The sequence below is a fragment of the Danio aesculapii genome, chromosome 18, assembly GCF_903798145.1.
Source record: "Danio aesculapii chromosome 18, fDanAes4.1, whole genome shotgun sequence".
Classification (NCBI taxonomy): domain Eukaryota; kingdom Metazoa; phylum Chordata; class Actinopteri; order Cypriniformes; family Danionidae; genus Danio; species Danio aesculapii.
This window is the reverse complement of record NC_079452.1, coordinates 11,626,583-11,649,810: the sequence shown is the minus strand read 5'-3', so window position 1 is coordinate 11,649,810 and position 23,228 is coordinate 11,626,583. Positions and strand designations below refer to the sequence as shown.

The following is a 23,228-nucleotide window of genomic DNA, read 5'->3' as shown; positions in this document are numbered from 1 at the left end:
TCCTCTCTGTCTGGTGGCCTCTCATCCCCTCTCTCTCTCTCTTCATCCGACTCTTCTGGTCGAGTCCCCTGGCAGCAGCTTGGATGTCAGTGTAGATTACAGCAGGCAGCACTCAATAAGTGACAAACTGCCGTTTAAAGCTCTCTGCATTATTAATGCGAGCAGATGTGCTGACTGTCACTTCACACCCCTGCCCTCCACCGTGGGCTCCGCTGACCCCTTGTACTAAAAGAGGGTTAAACGGTTCATATTTGTTTAAACATATTTGTCTCTTATTTATATAATGACAAATAACAGTTAAGTTGTAACAATTAGAATAAGATTTATGAAAAGGATTTCCCTTGGTAAAAAGATAGCTCTTTATTTTTGTTTGTTTTAAAAGTATATATGTGTATGTTCAGGAGGGTTATCTCAGGACCTGACCTGAGAGGACAGTCTCAGAAAATCACCCAGTCAGGTTACTTAAATATTCAGTGGAATGGTAAAAATCCAACACGATGTATCAGTTTGGGTTATTGTGATCCACCGGTGTCTCATTTATTCAGTTTGTTTGTTCACTTATTTTAAATCATATTAAACAAATGTAAACATACTGACATTATTTTTGATTTGACATGCAATGTGTTGAGGTTATAAAAATATATATTTTATTATAGTAGTCGTAGTAATGTAGTAGCTTTATTTGATATGATTAATCCCTTGCTGGAAAAGTGTTCATTTCTTTTTTAAATGTATTGTTCATTCATTTATACATATCATTTTTAATAAGGTGGGCATCACGGTGGCGCAGTGGGTAGCACGATTGCTTCACAGCAAGAAGGTCACTGGTTCGAGCCTCGGCTGGGTCAGTTGGCATTTCTGTGTGGAGTTTGCATGTTCTCCCTGTGTTCGTGTGGGTTTCCTCCAGGTGTTCCGTTTCCCCCAAAGACATATGGTACAGATGAATTGACTAAACTAAATTGGCTGTAGTGTGTGTGAATGAGAGTGTATGGGTGTTTTCCAGTATTGGGTAAGTATGCTGGATAAGTTGGCGGTTCATTCCGCTGTCACCCCTGATTAAAAAGAGACTAAGTCGAAAAGAAAATGAATGAATGAATGATTTTTGTTAAGAAATTCAAACTTTTAGGCAGCAAGGATTGAATAAACTGGATAGATATGACTATAGATATGACTATATTTATACAAAAATTAAATAATGTTTTTTATTAAGACGATCAGTCTTTGACGAGGCTAATTCATTATTGACAATCATTCAATTATCCAATCAGCGCAAGACCAAACCCCTATAAATAGTCAAACACGTCATACCTCTGTTTTCTCTTGAATTCAGCATCCCTCCACCACCCCAACTCCACACTATTAAACCCGATACCTTCTTAGATTTAAGGGGGGAACGTTCTAGAGCTGGGTTAGACACGAGTTACGGTGTCTTCCTGAGCTCAGAGCCCTCTTCCCATACAGCACGCCAAATACGCTTATTCTGTTCAGTCAAATATCTGTGAGTGTGAACTCATGAATTTCATATTTAGCACAATTGCTTTTATAAGAATGATTGCTGGAGAGTTGTGTGAGAATAAAGACTGAAGTATTACACTGAAAAAATGATTTATTGGATTTACTATTTTTCTTTAAGGTAAGTGGTTGCAAACAATTGATATGGGCTTAATTTAAACTAACAAATTATGTCGAACATTACAAAATTTTATTTGTTTGTTTAAATTTAGCTCGTATAATTTTGGCAACCACTTACCTTAAAAAATAAATTTTCTCAGTGTAGTTATTTTAAAGGGCACCTATGATGAAAATCATCTTTTGTAAGCTGTTTGGACAGAACTGTGTGTAGGTGTAGTGTGTCCACAGTCATATTGGAGTGATATAAAGACAATAAGTCTTTTTTTTTATTTCCTGACGTTAAATAGGATCCAAATCCCTCCTATTTTGAGGCCCACAGCAACGTGACGTAGGAGTGCTGTTTCCCTGCCCATTGATTTGATCGACACCATGTGTCTCTAGTAACACGTATAATCATATCAAAAGACAGGGCATGTACAAAGCAACGGGATTAAAAGATCTGTTCAGCTCTCTGCCATCATCAATCATCATCAAATGTGATCAAGAATGAGTTTCACAAGTTTAAAACGTTTTTAAAACAGTTCATGTTAATGAATAACAGCGATTTTACCGTCTTTATCACCACAGTCGCATGTCAGTACAATTATAAAAGAAGACGCTTCAATCCCAGATTGTGGACATTAAATCAGGTTTATTTTGTACACTAACACAACGGATATCCATACAGCAGTGGATATTAACATGTATCCTGTCACATTTGCATGCAAAAACAGTGCATACAGTGCTACGTGTGTGTGTGCGTGAACTTTGTAACGGCATTGTGTGTGACTCGTTGCAGAAAGGCTTGAATTAACTTCACAACAAAAACATCAAATAATCATTGTGAAAGTTCCTACTGTATTTCTCACAAACGTTACTTGAGATCTGCTTCCTTCATGTCTGTCCCTGTGCTGTTTATCTGACGCAGCCAAACCAGAGATTGAGTCACACTCTGTGGGAATGGTGGGTGGAGAAAACTAGCATTAATATTCAAAGTAGAAAATTCTAATATTCTGAAAGATATAATAAATAATCAGATGGGTGTTTTGAGCTGAAACTTTACAGACACATTCTGGAGACACAAAAGACTTATCTTAAATCTTGAATGAGGAGTAAAATAGGTGCCCTTTAAATCAAAGAAACATTTCACATAATGACAGAATATACCTAACAATGCAGCCATTATGAGAAAACAGATTTCAAAACCCCAAAAACAAAGGATTGAACAGTACTTCGGTGCTGTAACTATGCGCAATTTTGCATAAGGGATGCTACCTCAGATTATACAGCTCATAATACAGCTCAAAGTCTCTGAGGAATTATCCAGTATACTTCTGAAGACATAAACCTGAAGCAGGTCGCACACCGAAAGGGCCACTCGGCGCCGCGACACGGCGCGCAAATGACAGTTAAAAGTATCATACACCAGACGCAGAACTTCACATGATATTTAACATGAAAGTAATCAGATGACACTCTATGGCGCAGCAGAGAAATGAACAGTGTCCTGAGTCATGGCTGGGTGCCGCAGACAGCCGCTGACTTGCGGCGCCGGTGTGTGTACCCTGATAGAAACCTATGTTTAGTTTCGGTTTGAGAAAACCAAACCAATCCAACCTGTTTAACATTGGGGGCCTGTTCTTCGTACGTGGATTACTCAATTAGCTGGATTTGGTTATTGACAATTTGACACGATCCAGCATCGTTTCGTTCTTCAATACTTATCTGAGAGTTATTGTCATAGCAACAGGTCTGGTCGCTCAAACCAGGGGTCCTTTCTTAGTACCTCGCTTAAATGATTTAAGATGATTTGGCAGATCCTGGATCTTTTAATCTTGATGATCTCTGGCTGATTTGGTTCTTCAAACAAGTTCACGAATCAGATTGAAATGTTTGGATGAACTGATCTGAGATCACTGGGTGTGTTGTGAAGGACAGATCTATCGATCCTTGAAATCATGATCAGCAATGCAATGATTGGCCGACGGCACAGCAGCATAATGACATCATCTAATTAATATTCAATTATCCATCTGAGCAAGATTACGCGGTTAAAATTAGCAGTAAACGGTTTGTTAAATTGGATACGCAATAACTTTCCACATTTGTTGAGGGCTGCACGTTTTACACTTTCATGTGTCAAGAATATTCATTGTGAATTTCAATGCATATCAATGTATTTAGTTCTGCATTTAGGGAAGAATTTCTTTATTGCAGTAGCCTAAATGCCTACTCAAGTTTTTTTAATCGGCGTAAGGAATAACTGTATGAATTAATTTTGCATCAAAAAAGCATTTTGATATTGGTAATGGTGTCTGCAACTTTTGCGAAGCATCAAATCACCGGCATATTAGTGGTAAAAGACGAATATGCATGTATGCGTTTGTATCTAAAAATTCATATCAATAAATTTTCTCTTTAAACCACCAGGTGGCAGTCTTTGTACTTTTGCATAACTTTAAAAATATATAGTTTTTTAACGTATATGTATATATAAGTTACAACTATAAGTTATAACTATATATATATATATATATATATATATATATATATATATATATATATATATATATATATATATATATATATATATATGTATGTATATATATATATATAGTTAAAAATATATTTACTTTTTTCTCAAGTGTATATAACTAGAAAATATCAGCATTTAGTATATACTTTCAGTATTACCTTTGCTTGAAATGACCAATCCAATCCTGTTTAAATATGAAATGAGCCTGCTCCCAAGCAGGTTTGAGCTACCAGAATTCTTGCTATGACAACAACTCTCAGATGAGTTTTGAAGAACAAAACGATCCTGAATCATGTCAAATCGTCAATATCCAAATCCAGCTAATTGAGTAATCCACGTACGAAGAACAGACCCCTGCTCGGGAGCAGCAGCTTATTTCATATAAACAGGATTAGATCGGGTCTTTTCAAGAAAAGGTGGTACTGAAAGTATGTACCGAATGCTGATATTTTCTTACAGTAGTAGTTATATACACTGGGGAAAATAGAAAATAGTTAAAAAATAAATACATGTAATTAAAAAAAAATGTAAATAAACCAACACAATCTCACGGCAATTCGTAACGTTTTGATTTAGTGGCTAATTTGTATGAATTCGTACAATCTAAATCATACATTTTAGTACGATTTGCTCATCCCTCAGTGACGGTTGGGTTTAGGGGTGGGGTTAGGTGCCACGCCTCCTTTTTAAAATCGCACAACTTCATACGACTGAAGTCATACGAATTCATACGAATTAGCCACTAAATTGACAAATTGTCAAATACTTATGTTTTCTCGTGAGATCAGGCTGAAATAAATGGACACAATCTACACTCAGAGAACATTTATTAAAATTGACTTTTTAGATACAAACGTGTGCTATTTTAAGATACCGACCCTTTAGGACAATTTGTGTATGATAATAGACATGACCAATATTTGACTTTTTTTCACAAATAACAATTTATGCAGTCATTCACATATTTTGACAGCTAATATGATGGCGATTTGATGCTTCGCAAAGTTGCAAACATCTTTACTGATATCAAAATACTTTAACTGAAACTAAATAAATTGCTAAATACTCTTGACACATGAAAGTGTAAAGAATGCAGCCCACAACAAATTTGGAAAGTTATTGCGTGTCATATTTAACAAACCATTTACTGCTAAATTTATGTAATTTTGCTCACATGGATAATTGAATATTAATCAGATGATGTCATTATGCTCCTGTGCCGTCAGCCAATCGTTGCATTGCTGATCATGATTTGGATCTTTCACAACACACACAGCACCAACATCCCAAAGATGCTCTATTGGATTGAGATCTGGTGACTGTGGAGGCCATTTGAGAACAGTGTCATGTTCAAGAAACCAGTCTGAGATGATTCACGCTTTATCACATGGCGCGTTATCCTGTGAAAGTAACCAGCAGATGATGGGTACACTGTGGTCATAAAGGGATGGACATGGTCAGTAACAATACTCAGGTAGGCTGTGGTGTTGACATGATGCTCAGTTGGTACAAATGGGCCCAAAGTGTGCCAAGAAAATATCCCCCACACCATTACATCACCACCACCAGCCTGAACCATTGATATAAGGCAGGCTGGATCCATGCTTTTATGATGTTAATGCTAAATTATGACCCTATCAGCTGGAAACTTTCATACAACTTTTTTTTCCTTATTATTGAAGCAATTGTTTCTGATTTGCAGCTTTCTTCAAAATATCTTTCTTTGTGTTTAGCAGAAGAAATAAACTCATAAACTTTGAACATTTTCATTTTTGGGTGAACTATCACTTTAACTTTTTGCATCCATAGAATTAATCCTCAAAACGTTCTGTAAACGTTGTTTGGATTATATACTTTTTTGGCCATCTTAGAACTTACTTTTGGATCATTTCAGAGTGTAGTTGATGACATTTTCCCAGGCTCCTGATCTGAGTTCAAGCCGGGGGTGTTCTGCACCTCGAGGTGCTTCTCCAGTTCCTCTTGTCCCTCAGAGAGAACCCCCCTCCTGCTGTACATGGTGTTCCCCAGGGCCGCTGCACCTGGATCTTGCGTGTGGGTTTGCCTGAAGCTCTGAATACTGGAGTCATGACTTACAGGTGACGCTTCAGCCTGAGATCTTATCACTAACTGCTGTCATCAGTGTGATTTAGAGGCTTAAGCCTGCAATGTTTTGGTCAGGTTTAAGTCATATTATGGGGAAATGGGTTTGGGCTATGTTTGTTTGGACAGTGTGCCATCTAGGACTAATATTTAAAGACATAGTTCACCCAAAAATGTAAATTTATTTAATCAGCCTGAAGTGGTTCCAAATCTTTATGAGATTATTTCTTCAGTTAAACAGCAAAGAAGATACTTTGAAGAATGACTTCATTTTCTTCAAAATATGGTCTTTTGTGTTCAACAGAAGAAAGAAACACTTGAGGGTGAGGAAATAGTCATTAAATGATGATATAGTTTTCATTTTTGGTTGAACTAACTCTTAAAAACTCTTCAATCGGCAGTGCTTTCTTAATCCATACATGACAGAAAAAGAACTAAATGTTTTTGAGTGTACTCACCTGTGTTGTTAGTAATAATATTATCTCCACGTGCTTGACAGGTATTGTATGCAGTGATAATTCCATAAAACTAATATAGTGTATAATATAGTGTCCTTAAACAGGTTATCTAAACTTTATTAGGAAAATTGATATGACTTCATTTTGCACAAAGTCAGCTAATCCCTAATCCAGTTAAAATGACTGCTTCACAAGTAGATAAGTACATATCTAAATGTTCTTTACCTTGTTCTATATGCAAAGACTTTACATTAAACATGACATAATTAAGTTGTCCTTTCCAAAAAATGTACCATAGCTTCAAAATAGTTACTTCCAGACAAAGCTCTTTTTACTTAATTCACAGAATACATGGTTTTATCTGGAACATGTCAAACTAACACCAGATTTATTTTCATTTAGTTGAATTGCCAGAATTTCTGAAAATAAAATGTTGGTATTTTGTTTGTCCTTCGGGTTTCCTAAAAGAACCATAAGTATAATCAGAATTAATATAATCTTTTGACAAGCAAGTGATACAATTTTGGTTTGTGGAAAGAGGGATATATAGAGTGGGAAAATAAGGATTCAACATGTCACTGCTTTCTCTGGGAGAAATATTTCTAAAAGAGCTGTTGACATGAAATTGAACCAAATATTGGTAAAAACCAATATTTATGAATATAAACATAAAAAATTAAATAAAACAAAATAATTTAAAAAATGAGTTGTGTGTGATAACAATGAAATGACACATGGTGAAAGTACTGAAGAAACGTATTTAAAACTTTATATAAAAGGCTTTTTAGTGATGGCAGCTTAAAGACACCTCTCATATGAAGAATGAAGTCACATGCATTACTCAGGTGTGAGTTTTTCACAGACTTCAACAGAGAGTGTAAAAATCTTGATGGTTCTGTGAATCTCGTCTATCAAATCTAATCTTTATTTTGTTTTTTTCTATTGGATTCAGGTCAGGTGATTGGCTGGGCCATTCTACAGCTTGATTTTCTTTCTCTGAAAGCATTTGAGAGTTTCCATGGCTTTATTTTGGATCATTGTCTTGCTGAAATGTCCACCCTGGTTTCATATTCATCCCTCTGATAATGTAGATGTTGGACTGAAGTAGCTAATATTCATTTACACCAGCCTGGTCTCAGAAGAAAATGTAAGTATTTTACGTTTTGTCAGTTTAGTGGCTTTTTAAAAAGGAGGCGTTGCACCTAACCCCACCCCTAAACCCAACCGTCATTGGGGGATGAGCAAATCAGACTAAATTGAACGAATTAGATCAAACGAATTCATACGAATTAGCCACTAAATCATAACGTTACGAATTGCCGTGAGATTGTGTTGTTTACACTGGGGAAGGACAAAAGGTTGCTGAATAACTACTGAGAGATTTCAGCTGTTGTCTGTGCTCTCATTGCCTTTCTACACCTCCCTTTCCTCATGTGTTTAATATTTTTTCCTGTGTCATTTCATTTTATTACACGTAGTTTAATTTGTAAACTAATTGGTTTTGGGTTTTTTGCATATATGGGTTTCTTTGGTTGTTACCGACATCTGGTGACCGAAGTCCCCCAAACAGCCCCTTCAGAAATGTTTTCTGAGAAAAATGGTGACTTGTTCAATAATTATTTCCCCCATATTGTCTAAAATTGTCTAGAACTGTTACTGAAACAGGTTGAGTTGTCATAACCCAGGGTGGGTTAATTCTTTTACATTTTAAATTTAAATGACACTTTTCAACCCAAGAGTTGGGTTTGTCTTTGAGTTACAACAACCCACTTTTTAGAGTGTAAGAAATATCAAATTACTAGGAGAAAAAAAGTTAATTTAGTTTAACTGAGTTTAACGTCAGCTCTACACATTAAATAAATATATGACAAAAAGTCATGAAAACAATTCTTTTTATGTTACTTTATCTAATAATTATCAGTCAGTTGAGTTTCCACAATTTTTTTTAGTTCTACAAAGTTTAACATCATTTTGAAAACGTATTTTTACTCAGTTTGACTGATTGTTTAGTTGAGTTGACTATAAAAGTTATTTAATTCAAAATATATACAGTGTACATATACAAAACAAGCTAGTGAATGGGGTATATGCACACAGACTTTTAAGCGTATTAGCACTTCTAGTGAACTGTCTTTCCATTATCGAATTGCCATGTTTAAAGTCTGATTTCTTTAAAAATCAGTGATCTTCACTGCCTGATAGATATATGACATAAAGTGGGTAGACAAGAAGCACTGCATTAAATTACATTTTCCCCCGCCATGTCTTTAAAATATGACAATATTTTCAATGGAGCTTCTGTACTCGCCTGTTGATCCTGACGGCGCTAACGGTTACAACGGTCTTTCGTTTAGTTTTACGTTTGAACAACTAAATGAATGCTGGAGTCTATTTAACTGAATGTATTGTAATTACATTACAACATCGATGCTGTAAAAGGAACCTTATGAAATTAAAAATATTCACATTAAGCTTTCACCAGAAGTTTAGCATTGGCTAAAAAAACTAGCTGTGCATATAGCACATTGTCAGTGTTTAAAAACCATGCTAAACTGTTAACTAAATTATTGATATTACTACCATCTACATCTTAAAATGTTACAAATTTGCACAAAAACACACATCCTCCTTAAAAATTGATGTTTGCTGTTTGTTCAATTATTGTTTAAAATGAGTTGAAACAACAATCCAAAATTTTTTTTTTGTGGGGGGGGGGTTAACTTAAGTTAACTTAATTCCTTCATGATGTCCCAACGCAAACCAACTGTGTGGAACCCAGCATTTTTTTTCAGTGTAATAAATATGGACACTTTTGTAAAACATTGACTTTGTGCTTTTCCTTGATTGATTGATTGATTGATTGATTGATTGATTGATTGATTGATTGATTGATTGATTGATTGATTGATTGATTGATTGATCAACACATTTCATGGCTGTCTTTATGCCAACGTGTCTATTTTATTTATTACTACCTCTAGATTTTTTAAATTTGTAAATGTTTTATATAGTGTAAAATAAGATATTGAAGTCAGAATGCTGTAATACTCCTTAAACCTAAAATATAGACTTCACTCAGCCACTTAAAAGACATTTTAAATAGTATAATGCATCTTTATAAAGGGAACTTCTGAGGTAAAACTCAGACCTCAGATCATGGATCTTGTGTTTTAAAAACTCATGCAGAAGTGAGAGAGCATGGATTAGTATAAGCAGAAATCAGATAAAAGCCTATCAAATATCTGTGAGAGAAAAAAAATCCATGCAGTGTGCTGAAGCTGGTCATATTTACTTATTTTGCTATTTTCTGAGGCTAATTAAATAAAATGGTTGCCTTGTCTGCTTACTTCATTACATCCATACTGAAGTTCTTCCCCCAATAAAGTTCCTTAAGTTTTTTTTCATAGAACTCTTCATTGAACACAAAACGCTGGGATCCACACAATTGATTTGTGTTGAGACGACATGAAGGAATTTAGCTAACTTATTAGTTTTTACAAATTTAAGTACATTGAAGATAAAATAATTAAGATGCACACAAAAAAACCCTCAAGATTTGTGTTGTTTCAGCCAGTGTTAGGGGTAACACATGACAAGTAACGAGAGTTACATAATAATATTACTTTTCTAAGCAGTAACTCAATAGCAGCAACTGTTGCTTCAGTTGATGTGACAAGAATATCTTTGTTAGTACAATACAATAATCAACATTGCATGAATAAACTAAATTATGTTAGCTTAACAAAATATTGTTACTGAGAAAAACTAAAAAACAGTTGTTGTGACAACTCAAAGTTCTTACTGCATCAAGTTGCCTTGTTTTTTATGTTTTCTCAACTATTTATTTTTTACAGTGTGTCTTAATTTCATTTCTGTAAAACATTTTAATAATAAAACGAAGTTCCTTAATGACTTTCCATCCTGGAAATGACATGGTATTGGGAAAACAACAGCACAAAGAACAAGTAGGCTATCTTTCTTATTTAAATATATTCTTATCTCTCTTATTTTAATCTAATAAAACTATCGTTTTTTTTTACTTTATGGAAACTATCCAAACATTTCGGACACCTTTAGTAAGTTTGGTGCTATATGAGAGACCTGCACCTGATAATTTGGTTTATTCATTCATTCATTTTCTTTTCGGCTTAGTCCCTTTATTAATCCGGGGTCGCCACAGCGGAATGAACCGCCAACTCATCCAACATTTGTTTTACGCAGCGGATGCCCTTTCAGCCGCAACCAATAACTGGGAAAAATTTGGTTTAATAGAAACAATTTTCAAAATTAACAACAAAAGCATAAACAAGTTCAAAACAAATCATAAAGTCGTTCATATCAGGAATCGCATTCATTCAATCTCATCTTTCTTTCTTTTCTCTCTTTCCTCGGAGTGTGAAATGAACTTGAATAAGTTTGCTCGGGGTGACTGCTCTTGGCAGGAAAGCGCTATGTTTTATTCAGCAAGTTGAGGCGATAAGAGGGGAAGTGTGATTATGATAGCGATCGGTCACGCGTCGATACCCAGTCTCCCCCCACCGCGCGAGCAACGCGATACTGTCGGCCGGCGCTCGGGCTTCTCTCAGCGGCTCATCAGCCATCGATCGCGCGCGCGGAAACTCGAGCCGCCGCAGTTTGTTTCCAAGCAGCTCCGCGCCGCGAGATCAGCTGCGGGAACCGGGCTGTCAGTCACCCTTTGGCGAATCACTGCGACTTTATCTGTCTGTTTGGGCGCACGCAATATTAATTACGCATTTCATTTCTGGGTTATGCAGTATCTTTTAAACTACGGAACTTAAAAAAACTTGCGTAACTTATAAAATTAAGTTAGAACAAGATTAACTTCTTTTAAGAAGTTACAAGGACATAAAAAATTATGCTGTTAGGTCTAATTGATCATAGCCTATCATTTTTACAGTGTATGCATCACTGTAAAAAGTGGTAACCTGCGATTGTTAACTTTTGACCTGGATAAGAAAGCAAAAACAATAGACCTTAAAAATACACAACTTTTCCCTCTTTACACCCACTTTTCCACAATTATTTTTTAGAAAATTTTCAATGGTTTGGGTCCTGGGTAAGAGTTGGGCAAAGTTTTTAAAGTAACATTCAATCTTGCATTCCTTTAAACAAAGTTAGTTACTTTTTAAGGCATTTAATCATTTGAAAGTAGGTGTTATTATGCGTTTTTTTTGTTTGTTTGTTTTTTTTTTTTGCTTTTAAGATTAAGATAGACTTAAGGTTGTAATACTTTTAAATGTTTGCCCAACACAGGTTTCAAAAATACTTGAAATACGAAGTTATATTAGTGTAAAAAATGTTTGTTAATTATATTTATTTCCAGATATATCATACACACGTTTGGGACTAAGTTTTGTTAATAAAAAAGTATTTATTTCTATTGTAAAAGAGTATATGTTATATTAAGAAACTATAAAACGTTAAGGATGTATTTATATTAAAGTGAGAGCTTATGCAAGTAAAATAACTTACTCTGGAGACACTTTACAATAATGTTATGTTGGTTAATCTTAGTTAATGTATTTACTTGCAAACAGTGAACAGCGCATTTATTTATTCTTCTTATTAAATGTTCATTGTTACTCTTTGTTAACTCACAGTGCATTAACTACTGCTAACAGTACAAGTTTAGATTTTAATAATGCATTAGTAGAGGCTGAACTATAATGATTAAATGATGATGTATTTTCATTCTTAGTTCATTTTAGTGAAAGCAGTAACATTAAATACACTGAAACCTTATTCTAAAATGTGTCTTTTTTGTCTGAAATTGTTTTTCAGAGAATAATTAAGTTGTTTGATATGGTTTTGTTAAAATAAATACACAGAAAAAAATAGTCATTGGATTTACTACTTTTTTAAGGTGAGTGGTTGTTAACAATTAATATGGGCTGAATTTAAAACAAAAATTAAATTTAGTAATGTTCAACTTAATTAGTTTGTTTTTGTTGAGCTTAAATTGTTTGCAACAATTTGCAATGAAACATTTTTAGTGAAGATTTCATAAATTGAGTCACAAATTAAAGGGAATTCAATTCAGTTCCATTCACTCCTTTAGTGTGGGATAAATACTGATAATGCTCAGATTGCATGTTCTCAACCATGTCATCAAATGTTACAGTCAAATATGAATTTACCATCAGAATTAAATAAGAGGAGTTTAGATTCAGTGTGATGTTCATTGTGAAGTTATTACTGCTTTAAAACAATCATTCTTTGGGTCCAAACAAACTCTGAATACAAAAATAAATATTTCCACTTGATTTAATCCAACAAATTTAAGATGTCACTGTGTCTACCCCCATGTTTTTCCTCTGCTGAGAAACTAATTAAATATTTTATTAGCCAGGATGGCATCTAATGCATAAAATGAAGAACAAAAGATTCTGCAGTACTGTACATTGTTTCAGGGAACAAATTTAATTTGATATTTTTCTTAACTCTCTTTAGAGATGTTGATATTCTCATGCTGATTTCTGAACATTTACTTATGATATGATGTTTAAAATGCCACAGCCTGACTAACACCCCAACAGATCCCAGAATTCATACGCTGATTGCTAATACTGACGAGATAAACTGAAAAGACAACAAATATAAAAATTTTCAATCATATTTCCATTTAAAACAAAATGAAAGAAGCATATTTTAGACATTATGACAGAATTAGATTATTTGAGAATTATTATGAAAATAATTTCCATCGCTGGAAACATACTTTTATTCAATATATTAAAACATTTAAGGAAAATTGTATAATAAAGTAAGCAGACTTCATAAAATACATTAATAAGTAAGCATTGTTATGTTTAGAACACTGTAGATAATTATGAGCTGACTTAGAAAAGCTACACAAACTGATTGCTTTAATAAAAGTTGTTAAAGCTTACTGCTTTGTACATCATTTAACAACTATATAATAAATAATTCAGCTGTTTTATTGAGTTATGTATGTTTCACTAAATAAATATTAAGTTTGACATTCTACAATTCTGTACTTATTTTTATATTTAGTCAGATATTTACTCCCAAATGGATTTTTAGTGCGATTAAATTAAACAATTGCTCTGTTTGGCTGTTTTTATGACTTTATTTGTCATTCATCCAGAGTTTGTTGTCAGTATTAATGTTCTACCATTGTTGTGTTATGAATCTCGATAAGTTTGGCACAATCTCTACACTGTAAAAGAATCTTGGTTGCCTTAAATTTTTAAGCTGAATCAAATTAACCTTATGAGTCCATTGAGCTTACATTATGTTAAACTGACTTAAAACAGCTTGCGTAACTTATAAAAAGTTAGAACATGATTAACTAAGTTTAATACATTACAATGAACTTAAAACATATGTTGTCATGACAAATTGATCATATCATGTTTTACAGTGCAGGAAAAAAAAACATCTGAAGCATTTCTGAAGTGTTCTTCACACAGGTGAGTGGGCTTGACAAGCCACCTGTAAAAACACTCTTCTCTCCATATGCACTGGGCACTTTACTTAAACTCCATCTTACAGTGATTTAATAAAGAAAACAATGTTTACCTGTGAATATACTGCACATCATGCTGCACTACTTGTTTTCTTTAACCTTAAAATACCTCTTTTGCACAGTATCTTGAGCAATATTGTTTTATCTTATGTGAAAGTACTTGTGCAGTCTGTCTAAGGTTATGCATATTAAGTATTTATTGTATATAGCTAGTAGTTAGTATAGTTAGAATTGATAGGAATTGGAATTAGATAGGAATGACTTAAAAGCAAATAGAAAACTACTGCAAAGTATGAAAGTATGTTCAGGAAAAATTCTGTTTAAATCACCCTGCATATATGAAATAATTTGACTTAAAAAATTTTACTCATATATTAAATTGATCATTAATAAGGTTACATGAATAGTATACACTACAACTTACTAGATTACAGTTACCACAGTTAACTAACTGTGATTTACAGTTAACTATAACAAATTGTTGGACATTAAGTAATATTAACTCAATATTCTTACCTAACACATCTGTTTAGGAATGATGAAGGAAATACACTGAAAATGTGTATATTTTAACACAATTGGTAAGTATATATTTGTAATTCAGATCTGTTTATGGTTTTGAATTACATTATGTGACCTTGTTCTCAGCACTGAAAATGTTTTATGTTAAAAAGATAACTGCAGTTTAACAATAAGATTTTTAATTTATACAAATTTTTGTCATATAGATGTATTTCTTAGATTGTGAAGTGGTTGAAAGAAGCTTGTCTTGTTAATAAATGCTAATATTAATTTAATAATAAGAGTTACTTTATTCTCCACAGCTGAAAACCTGTAACCACTGACTTCCATATAGGACAAATAAACACTGCGAAAGTCCAGCTTTCTTTAAAATATGTATATTTTTGTGTTCTAGGGAAGAATTAAAACTCGTGAAGGTTTGAAACAAGTATGAGTAAATGATGACAGAGTTTAAATGTGTGGGTGAACTAGCCATCTCTTTAACACTATTTTATGCTTGATTGACCTTATCCTTAATTTCATAGCTATTTTTATAATTACAAATCGTCGCATACTCGTGCTAAGGCAATTACTTATGTCATTTATCGACATTTATTAATAAGTAAAAGAGAAGTTAACAACATAGACCATCATTTTCTCCCCATTCGAAGTCATCGATTACCCAAACAATTAAAATTCCCTCAACATTAAATCATACTCATGTGGTTCTGACCTTTTATGAAGAGCCTAACTTCTTTCAACAACAAAGAAAACACAAAACAAGATATTCTGAAGTTTGATATTAAAACAAAGTGGAGGCTGGTTTGTAAATCTTGACAGAATTTTCTCTTTTGAGTAAACATTTGTTTTTGTTTGTCTTATTGCCATGAGCCTTTGTTAATTTCATGTCCTGATAAAACTTTTATTATATCCGTATGCGACGAATTTACGCTGCAACACGATCACTGGTTCGAGTCTCGGTTGGGTCAGTTGGCATTTTTGTGTGGAGTTTGTATGTTCTCTCTGTGTTCGCTTGGGTTTCGTCCGGGTGCTCCGGTTTCCCCACAGTCCAAAGACATGCGCTATAGATGAATTGAATAAATTTGCCGTAGTATATGAGTGTGTCTTTGTGTGTATGGGTGTTTCCCAGTACTGGGTTGAAGCTAGAAGGGTATCCGCTTTGTAAAACATATGCTGGATTAATTGGCGGCGAATAAAGTGTCTAAATCGAAGAAAAATGAATGAATGAATGAATGAATGAATGAATGAATGAATGAATGAATGACGGATTTAGAGAGTGATTCTATCACGCTAAATATGAAGAGTTCAGATGCAAAAACCTCTAAATGCCGTCTGAATTTTTATCAGGCTCCTGTGTGTATGTTCAGTCATATCACTTTTATGGCAAAGAGTAAGTCCTTTTCCTGGTCTTTAAAATGAAATATATCAACATAGGAGGCTGAGAATCTTTTTATATTTTAATTGGAAACTTCAGACGGCACTTAGAGGTTTTTACATCTGAACTCTTCTTATGCTCTTACACCTCCATCTAGTGGTAAAACCCCAAAACCAGCTTTCTGTTAATGTGTAGCCCAAAGACTGTCCACTAGGTGACATAATATCATCAATAAATGTGGAAATGATTTTAGAGAAGAGAAGTATAATACTAATCTTTTTTCTCAGTGTTGTTACGATATGTTATGTATTAGAGTGAACTAAGCATAAACAACTGTTTTGTATGTACAAGAGCGATTTCTAATATATTGCCATCTGGGTCAATGTGGTTTGGCATTTATCCATATGCCTTCAGAAATTCTTTAGAAATGTCTGCTAGTCGACAAACGCTTGCACACACCAAATGTACATTTAAGCTCTCATGCCGATGTTTTGTTATTTAACGCTGATTGCCTCATATTTGAATGTTGTCTGCGTTTGAAAACCCGATTTGTTTAAGGCTAAAGAATGCTAAACTGAAGGCCAGAGAGTCCGAGAGGCTCTATCCTGGGAAACTGTGCCATGCAAGCAGAGCCAGAATGGGAGCTTGTAAAAGTGGCTCAATGGAGGAGGGGTGAGCCTAAAATTACAACTCACTAGTTTCCTTTTAGATAAGATGCTTATCAAAGCAGTCAGATGTGTATAATGTACATTACGCATGCACAAACACACACACATACACACTACAGATGTACAAAAGGTCTTTTGATATCACTGTATTTTCTCGTGTGTTCTCCTCTGAACCGAAACGACACGCATGACAGGCTGAAAATCTGATTATGTAATTATCACAGGCTTACATAATTATTTCAAATGTTTATTTATTTTTTTAATCATGTAATGTAAACCAAGTGAAGCAGGGTTATGGATGTGAATAAATATTCATTTGTCACATATTTATTTCTTTGGGAATTGATTTTAAAAGATATTAGAATTGTTTTCAGACATGACAATATATTTGTGTGTGTGTGTGTGTGCGTGTGAGTGTGTGTGCAGGGGAGCAAACAAGATAGATATGACACATGGTTGACACAAAAAAAAAAAAAACAGACTGCAGATTTACACTCATCGGCCACTTTATTAGGTACACCTTACTAGTACCAGGTTGGACCCCTTTACCCTTCAGAACTGCCTTAATTCTTCGTGGCATAGATCCAACAAGGTACTGGAAAATTTCCTCAGAGATTTTGGTCCATATTGACAAGATAGCACTGTTGCTGGTGATTTGTCGGCTGCACATCTATGATGGAAATCTCCCATTCCACCACATCCCAAAGGTTCTCTATTGGATTGAGATCTGGTGACTGTGGAGGCCATTTAAGTACATTGAACTCATTGTCATGTTCAAGAAACCAGTCTGAGATGATTCGAACTTTATGACATGGCGTGTTATCCTGCTGGAAGTAGCCATCAGAAGATTGGTACACTGTGGTCATAAAGGGATAAACATGGTCAGCAACAATAATCGGGTAGGCTGTGGTGTTGACATGATGCTCAATTGGTACTAATGGGCCCAAAGTGTGCCAAGAAAATATCCCCCACACCATTACACCACCCCCACCAGCCTGAACCCAAGGCAGGATGGATCCATGCTTTCATGGTGTTGACGCCAAATTCTGACCCTACCATCTTAATGTCTCAGCAGAAATCGAGAGTCAGTAGACCAGGCAATGTTTTTCTAATCTTCTATTGTTTAATTTTGGTGTGATTGTAGCCTCAGTTTCCTGTTCTTAGCTGACAGGAGTGGCACCCAGTGTGGTCTTCTGCTGCTGTAGCCCATCCGTCTCAAGTGAGTTACTTTTGCCTTTCTATCAGCTTAAACCAGTCTGGCCATTCTCCTATGACCTCTGCCATCAACAAGGCATATTTTCTCTTTTTCAGAATATTTTCTGTAAACGTAGAGATTGTTTGTGCGTGAAAATCACAGTAGATCAGCAGTTTCTGAAATAATCAGACATTATATGCTTGGTTTGAACTGCAGAAGATTGTCTTGACCATGTCTACATGCATTACCTAAACACATTGAGTTGCTGCAATATATATATATATATATATATATATATATATATATATATATATATATATATATATATATATATATATATATATATATATATATTACATGTATTTTGTATATTAATGTATATAAATGGGTAGATTTTGACCTCTCGTGCAAGCTATTTCGCGCAGTTCTTTTTTAATTTAATCTATTTTTTTCATTTTCTAATCACATTTCTTGTAACACAGTTATAGTTGAGCATAAGTTCTTAGACTCCTTTTGATCATTCAGACTAATTTAAAGGGACTTCCATAATTTTTTAACACAGTAGACAGAAAGACAAATGCTAGATGGCAATTTCTAATTAAATATCCTATAGCATAAGTATATAATGTCAGAAAAAAATGGTGTTATAATTAAAAATATACACAAACATTTTAACCTGGATTTTAGATAGATAGATAGATAGATAGATAGATAGATAGATAGATAGATAGATAGATAGATAGATAGATAGATAGATAGATAGATAGATAGATAGATAGATAGATAGATAGATAGATAGATAGTTTTCATACATTATATTTCAAATCTTCTGAAGCTGTATGATAATTTAATGTGAAGTACAGTTGATAATTTAAGTGATTAAATTCATTTTAATTTATAATATTTTATTGAATTAAGTTCATGTCAGCACTTCCCTCTGCTGTGCCTTTCAATCATTCTCCAATTCACAATTCAAACTGTGCCTTTTAAACATCTTTACATGGTTTTTCTTCACATTGAGTGAAGTATTCAATTCAATTCACCTTTATTTGTATAGCGCTTTTACCATGAAGATTGTGTTAAAGCAGCTTCACATAGAAGATCATAGTAAATTGAAACCATGTCAGTTCAGTTTAGCTCAGTTCAGTGTGGTTTAATAGTCCCTACTGAGAGTCCAAATACTAAAGATCAAATCCATCGATGCGCAGCCCTACAGATCCCGAACCATGCAAGCCAGCGGCAACAGTGGCGAGGAAAAAACTTCCCCAATTGGCAAAAGTGAAGAATTAAAAAACTTTGAGAGAAACCAGGCTCAGTTGAGCACAACCATTTCTCCTCTGGCCAAACGTCTTGTGCAGAACTGCAGTCTAGGCGCCGGAGGCTGGAGAATGCTGGACCTCAGCAAAGACTCATCTGTCCCTGGAGCGTCACAGGAATCAGTCTCATGTCCCCACTCCTCCATGTCCACCACAGCAGCTGCTCAAGATACGGCCTGGTCCAGGATTATGGAAACTTTGGGATCATCTCGTCGCTGGTCTTGGAATGAATCAGAGGCGCTGCATAGTCTGAGGGTCTCGGGATGAGTATCCCCAGGTGGAAATAGAGAATAAAGGGAATAGTTAGCATAGCTGCTGTTCATAGTGTATATAAACGAGATGCAAAAACCTGTGTGTGGCACATTCATGTATCATCCCGCTATAAGTGATGCTCTGAGTGTATGCTTTACTGAAAAGATAGGTCTTTAATCTAGTTTTGAACTGAGAGAGTGTGTCTGAGCCTCGGACATTATCAAGAAGGCTATTCCAGAGTTTAGGAGCCATAAATGAGAAGGCTCGACCTTTACTCTACTTTGCTATTCTAGGTACTACCAGAAGCCCTGAGTTTTGAGATCTTAAAGAGTGGGTTGAATTGTAGCGAGACAGGAGGTTGGTTAGATAAATTATTTAAAGCTTTATAGGTAAGAAGCAATATTTTAAAATCAATACGAAACTTAAAAGGCAGCCAGTGTAAGGAGGATAAAATTGGGGTGATATGGTCATATTTTCTAGACCTGGTAAGAACTCTAGCAGCTGCATTTTGTGCTAGCTGAAGTTTGTTAATAGAGGATGCTGGGCAGCCAGCAAACAGAGCATTACAGTAATCCAGCCTAGAGAAGCATGGAACTAGTCTGTATTTATTGGATTGAATACAGAACAGATATTGTTTAGGTTACTATATCTGAGATTATCAGAAGTATTTGAAAAAAACTGCATTGGTATCGTATCGGGATCGGCCGATACTCAGAATTTTTGGTATCGGATTGGTGGTAAAAAATGGTATCAGTGTATATTTAAAGAATGTCAAATTATAATGGTGTAATCACTACACTAAAAACCCACACAGAACCCATTTTGACCTATACATTTTACATGTGAGCATAGATAGATAGATAGATAGATAGATAGATAGATAGATAGATAGATAGATAGATAGATAGATAGATAGATAGATAGATAGATAGATAGATAGATAGATATTCTTAAAGATAACTTTACTTTTTAATAATTAAATATCCAATACCATAAACATGGCAAATCGTAATTATGTTACCACTAAGGTGTACAATACACACACATCATTTGAACTATACATTTTGCTTTTGCGCATAGGGCTACAAGAGAAGCACACAAGTGAATTCGTGGTGTACACCACCACACACAGCCAAAGGTGGGGGAAAAGTCTAACTTTTCAGCCAGAACAGGTTTATCTCACAGTGCTGGAGTTTGGATCTCGGCCGCTAGGGAGTGGAGGAGTAACATTGCTCTGCCTGTTTTTCAGCTCGGGAGGGGGAGACAGACAGACGGGAATGAAAGCTTTTCCTCAGAGTTGAGGAGCAGGTTGGGTTTCGCTCGCGAATGAACGTTAACGACCGACCGGCGACGACCGAGCAGGAGTTTGTCGAAAACAGCGTCCAGACTTCACGACCAGCCGCGCGGATGCAGACGAGGACATGAGGCGGAATATGTGCAGACTTTGCTCGGAGCGAGACATGAGTCCAGGATACTGATTAGAGTTGACACAAGCCCAGCTCCAGTAGCAACTCTATCCACACTTCACCTCCAACCCCCTCCTTCACTCCTCAACCAGGAAATCATCGCGCATTGCCGCTTATCCGTCTTCCCACAGATTAAACAAAACACCAAACCCCTCGGTGGGTTTATCCATGAGGATATCGCCGATTTCTCCTGTGTTTTCGCCCCTGGAAGTTCGGCTTTAGGTCTGAGGAGGATCCGCGCTGTCGTCGAACAATGAGGTAAAGCACATTTGTTGCCCTCGCTTTTGTGTGTACTTAGTTTTGCGCGCTACAATGTAGCACACAGTGTGGGAAACGAGTGAGTGAGTTCGGTCTGTTCGGCACTTTCTGTCCTGCTACTCGCACCTACTGGAGGCGGCTGACCATCACAGCAGCAAGTGTGTCCTTTCTTTCAGTGTTTACACAGCTCCAGCTCGTCCCTTTATGTCTGGTGTTGACAGTTTCTCTTTTCTTTTTATTTATTCTCCTGCTTTCTCTTGAATGGAGCTGCCTGCTGTGAATATGTATTGTTAATAATTTTGCACAGATTAGTTTTTCCATGAGGTAGGCTACTTCGTTTGAATTAAATGAAGCATGCTAGCAAAACAGGTTATGACACTGTGATTCTAAACATTGTTAAGCGAGTACTGTATTAACATTGATACATAGCCAGTAGGGTTTGTCATATTAACCTAAAATACTGATTAAATGAACATATTTGGTAGCTGTTCAGAATAAAAAAAAAATCTTTTAAGTTTTCCTGGACATTTTTGACACTGTTTGCATTGTCGTCAACTTCTAATACAATGCATTTTAGAGCAAATGCTGAGATTTCTTACACATTTTAAATGGTCTTTTACTGCACAATTCGTAGAGCTCATGGTTGAATAAATCCACAATTATGTATTGCATAATTTATGCATAAATGAATTTAATTATTTGTAAAATTAATTGCGCTTATAGCCTAATCTACATTCTGGTATGCAATGTAAACGGACAAAGTGGCAGGTTTGCGTAATGCACGTTTTTTTGAGTGTCAAAAACTCAAGAAGGAACTTTTTTTCGCCAATAGGCTATTTATAATAATTATTATTTCTGATTTGAAAGTATTTTCTAAAATGAGGTGCACCTGTGCACTGCTAATGATGTTTTAAATAACATAAGCCCTTTATTTTACAGTACACGCCGAGTTACACGAACGGGTATCGATAACTGTATCCTCAGGCGGTGTTGTTTATTGTGCGTGTTGAAAATGCAGCTGTCAAACGGTAAATTGGGTCTTTGTAACACGTAGCCAGTCCTCTTTTGTGAACCCTCCCAGTTCTCTCTGTTCTGGGAGTTGGCCGTGGCGCGAATTCACAAATCCTACTGTGGGGAAGGTTTGGCTTATGAATATTAATTAGGTCACGGGACGTTCATTCAGTGGAGAACGTCAAATATTAAAAAGCCTTAGCCATGTAAAAAGCCTTAGCCATAGTAGAATCGGTGATTTATCGGTAAGGGCAGTACCCGGAACTAACCTACATTTGGAGCACTGAAGCCTGATAATTCCACATCCTGCTGCAGGTTGCAGAGTTCCTGGGAAGTGGCTGAGTTCAAGGGCACTTTTATGTTTAAAAACAACAAGACTTTCTAGCCTTATAATTAGTGTACTGCTTCCAGTTTGAGTTCTTCTGTAATAATTTATCTAAACTAATTTACAAGCATAAAATTTGAATGATAAGTTGAACTGAATTGGTAGGCCCTTGAACTTTGGACTTTTTTCTTTTAATATCAGCTTTTGACTGATCATAAAATCTGATAATGTTCCTCTTCAGTATAATTGGAAATATGTAGCTTATAATTGTGCTTCAGTGGATGCATTCACAATAATGGCAATGGTCAAAGTAACGAATGTTTTTGTCTGTTGTGATTGATTAAAAATTACGCTAACTATTCCACTAAATGATGTTTCTTAACTCTTAAGTTCAAACATTGTTGTTCATTCATTCATTTTCTTTTCGGCTTAGTCGCTTTAATAATCTGCCAATTTATCCGGCACGTGTTTTAAGCAGCGGATGCCCTTCCGGCTGCAACCCAGCACTGGAGAAACACCCACACACTCACATACACTACAGCCAATTTAGCTTATTTAATTCAACTATAGGGCATGCCTTTGGACTTGTGGGGGAAACCGGAGCACCCGCACGAAACCCACGCGA

At 35.3% G+C, this 23,228-nt stretch overlaps 1 protein-coding gene across 2 annotated transcripts in view; it reads left to right on the top strand.

The window, feature by feature from the left end:
- Nucleotides 1-20,806: 20,806 nt before the first annotated feature.
- vaspb (vasodilator stimulated phosphoprotein b) overlaps nucleotides 20,807-23,228 on the top strand; it is a 115,857-nt gene continuing 113,435 nt past the window's right edge. Inside the window, exon 1 of one of the 2 annotated variants that reach the window (XM_056478057.1) lies at nucleotides 20,807-21,267. In XM_056478057.1, the coding sequence (XP_056334032.1) occupies nucleotides 21,263-21,267 (5 nt within the window). In that variant the 5' untranslated portion in view covers nucleotides 20,807-21,262. The remainder of the gene's footprint in view (nucleotides 21,268-23,228) is intronic. The other variant, XM_056478055.1, reaches the window with a different exon arrangement.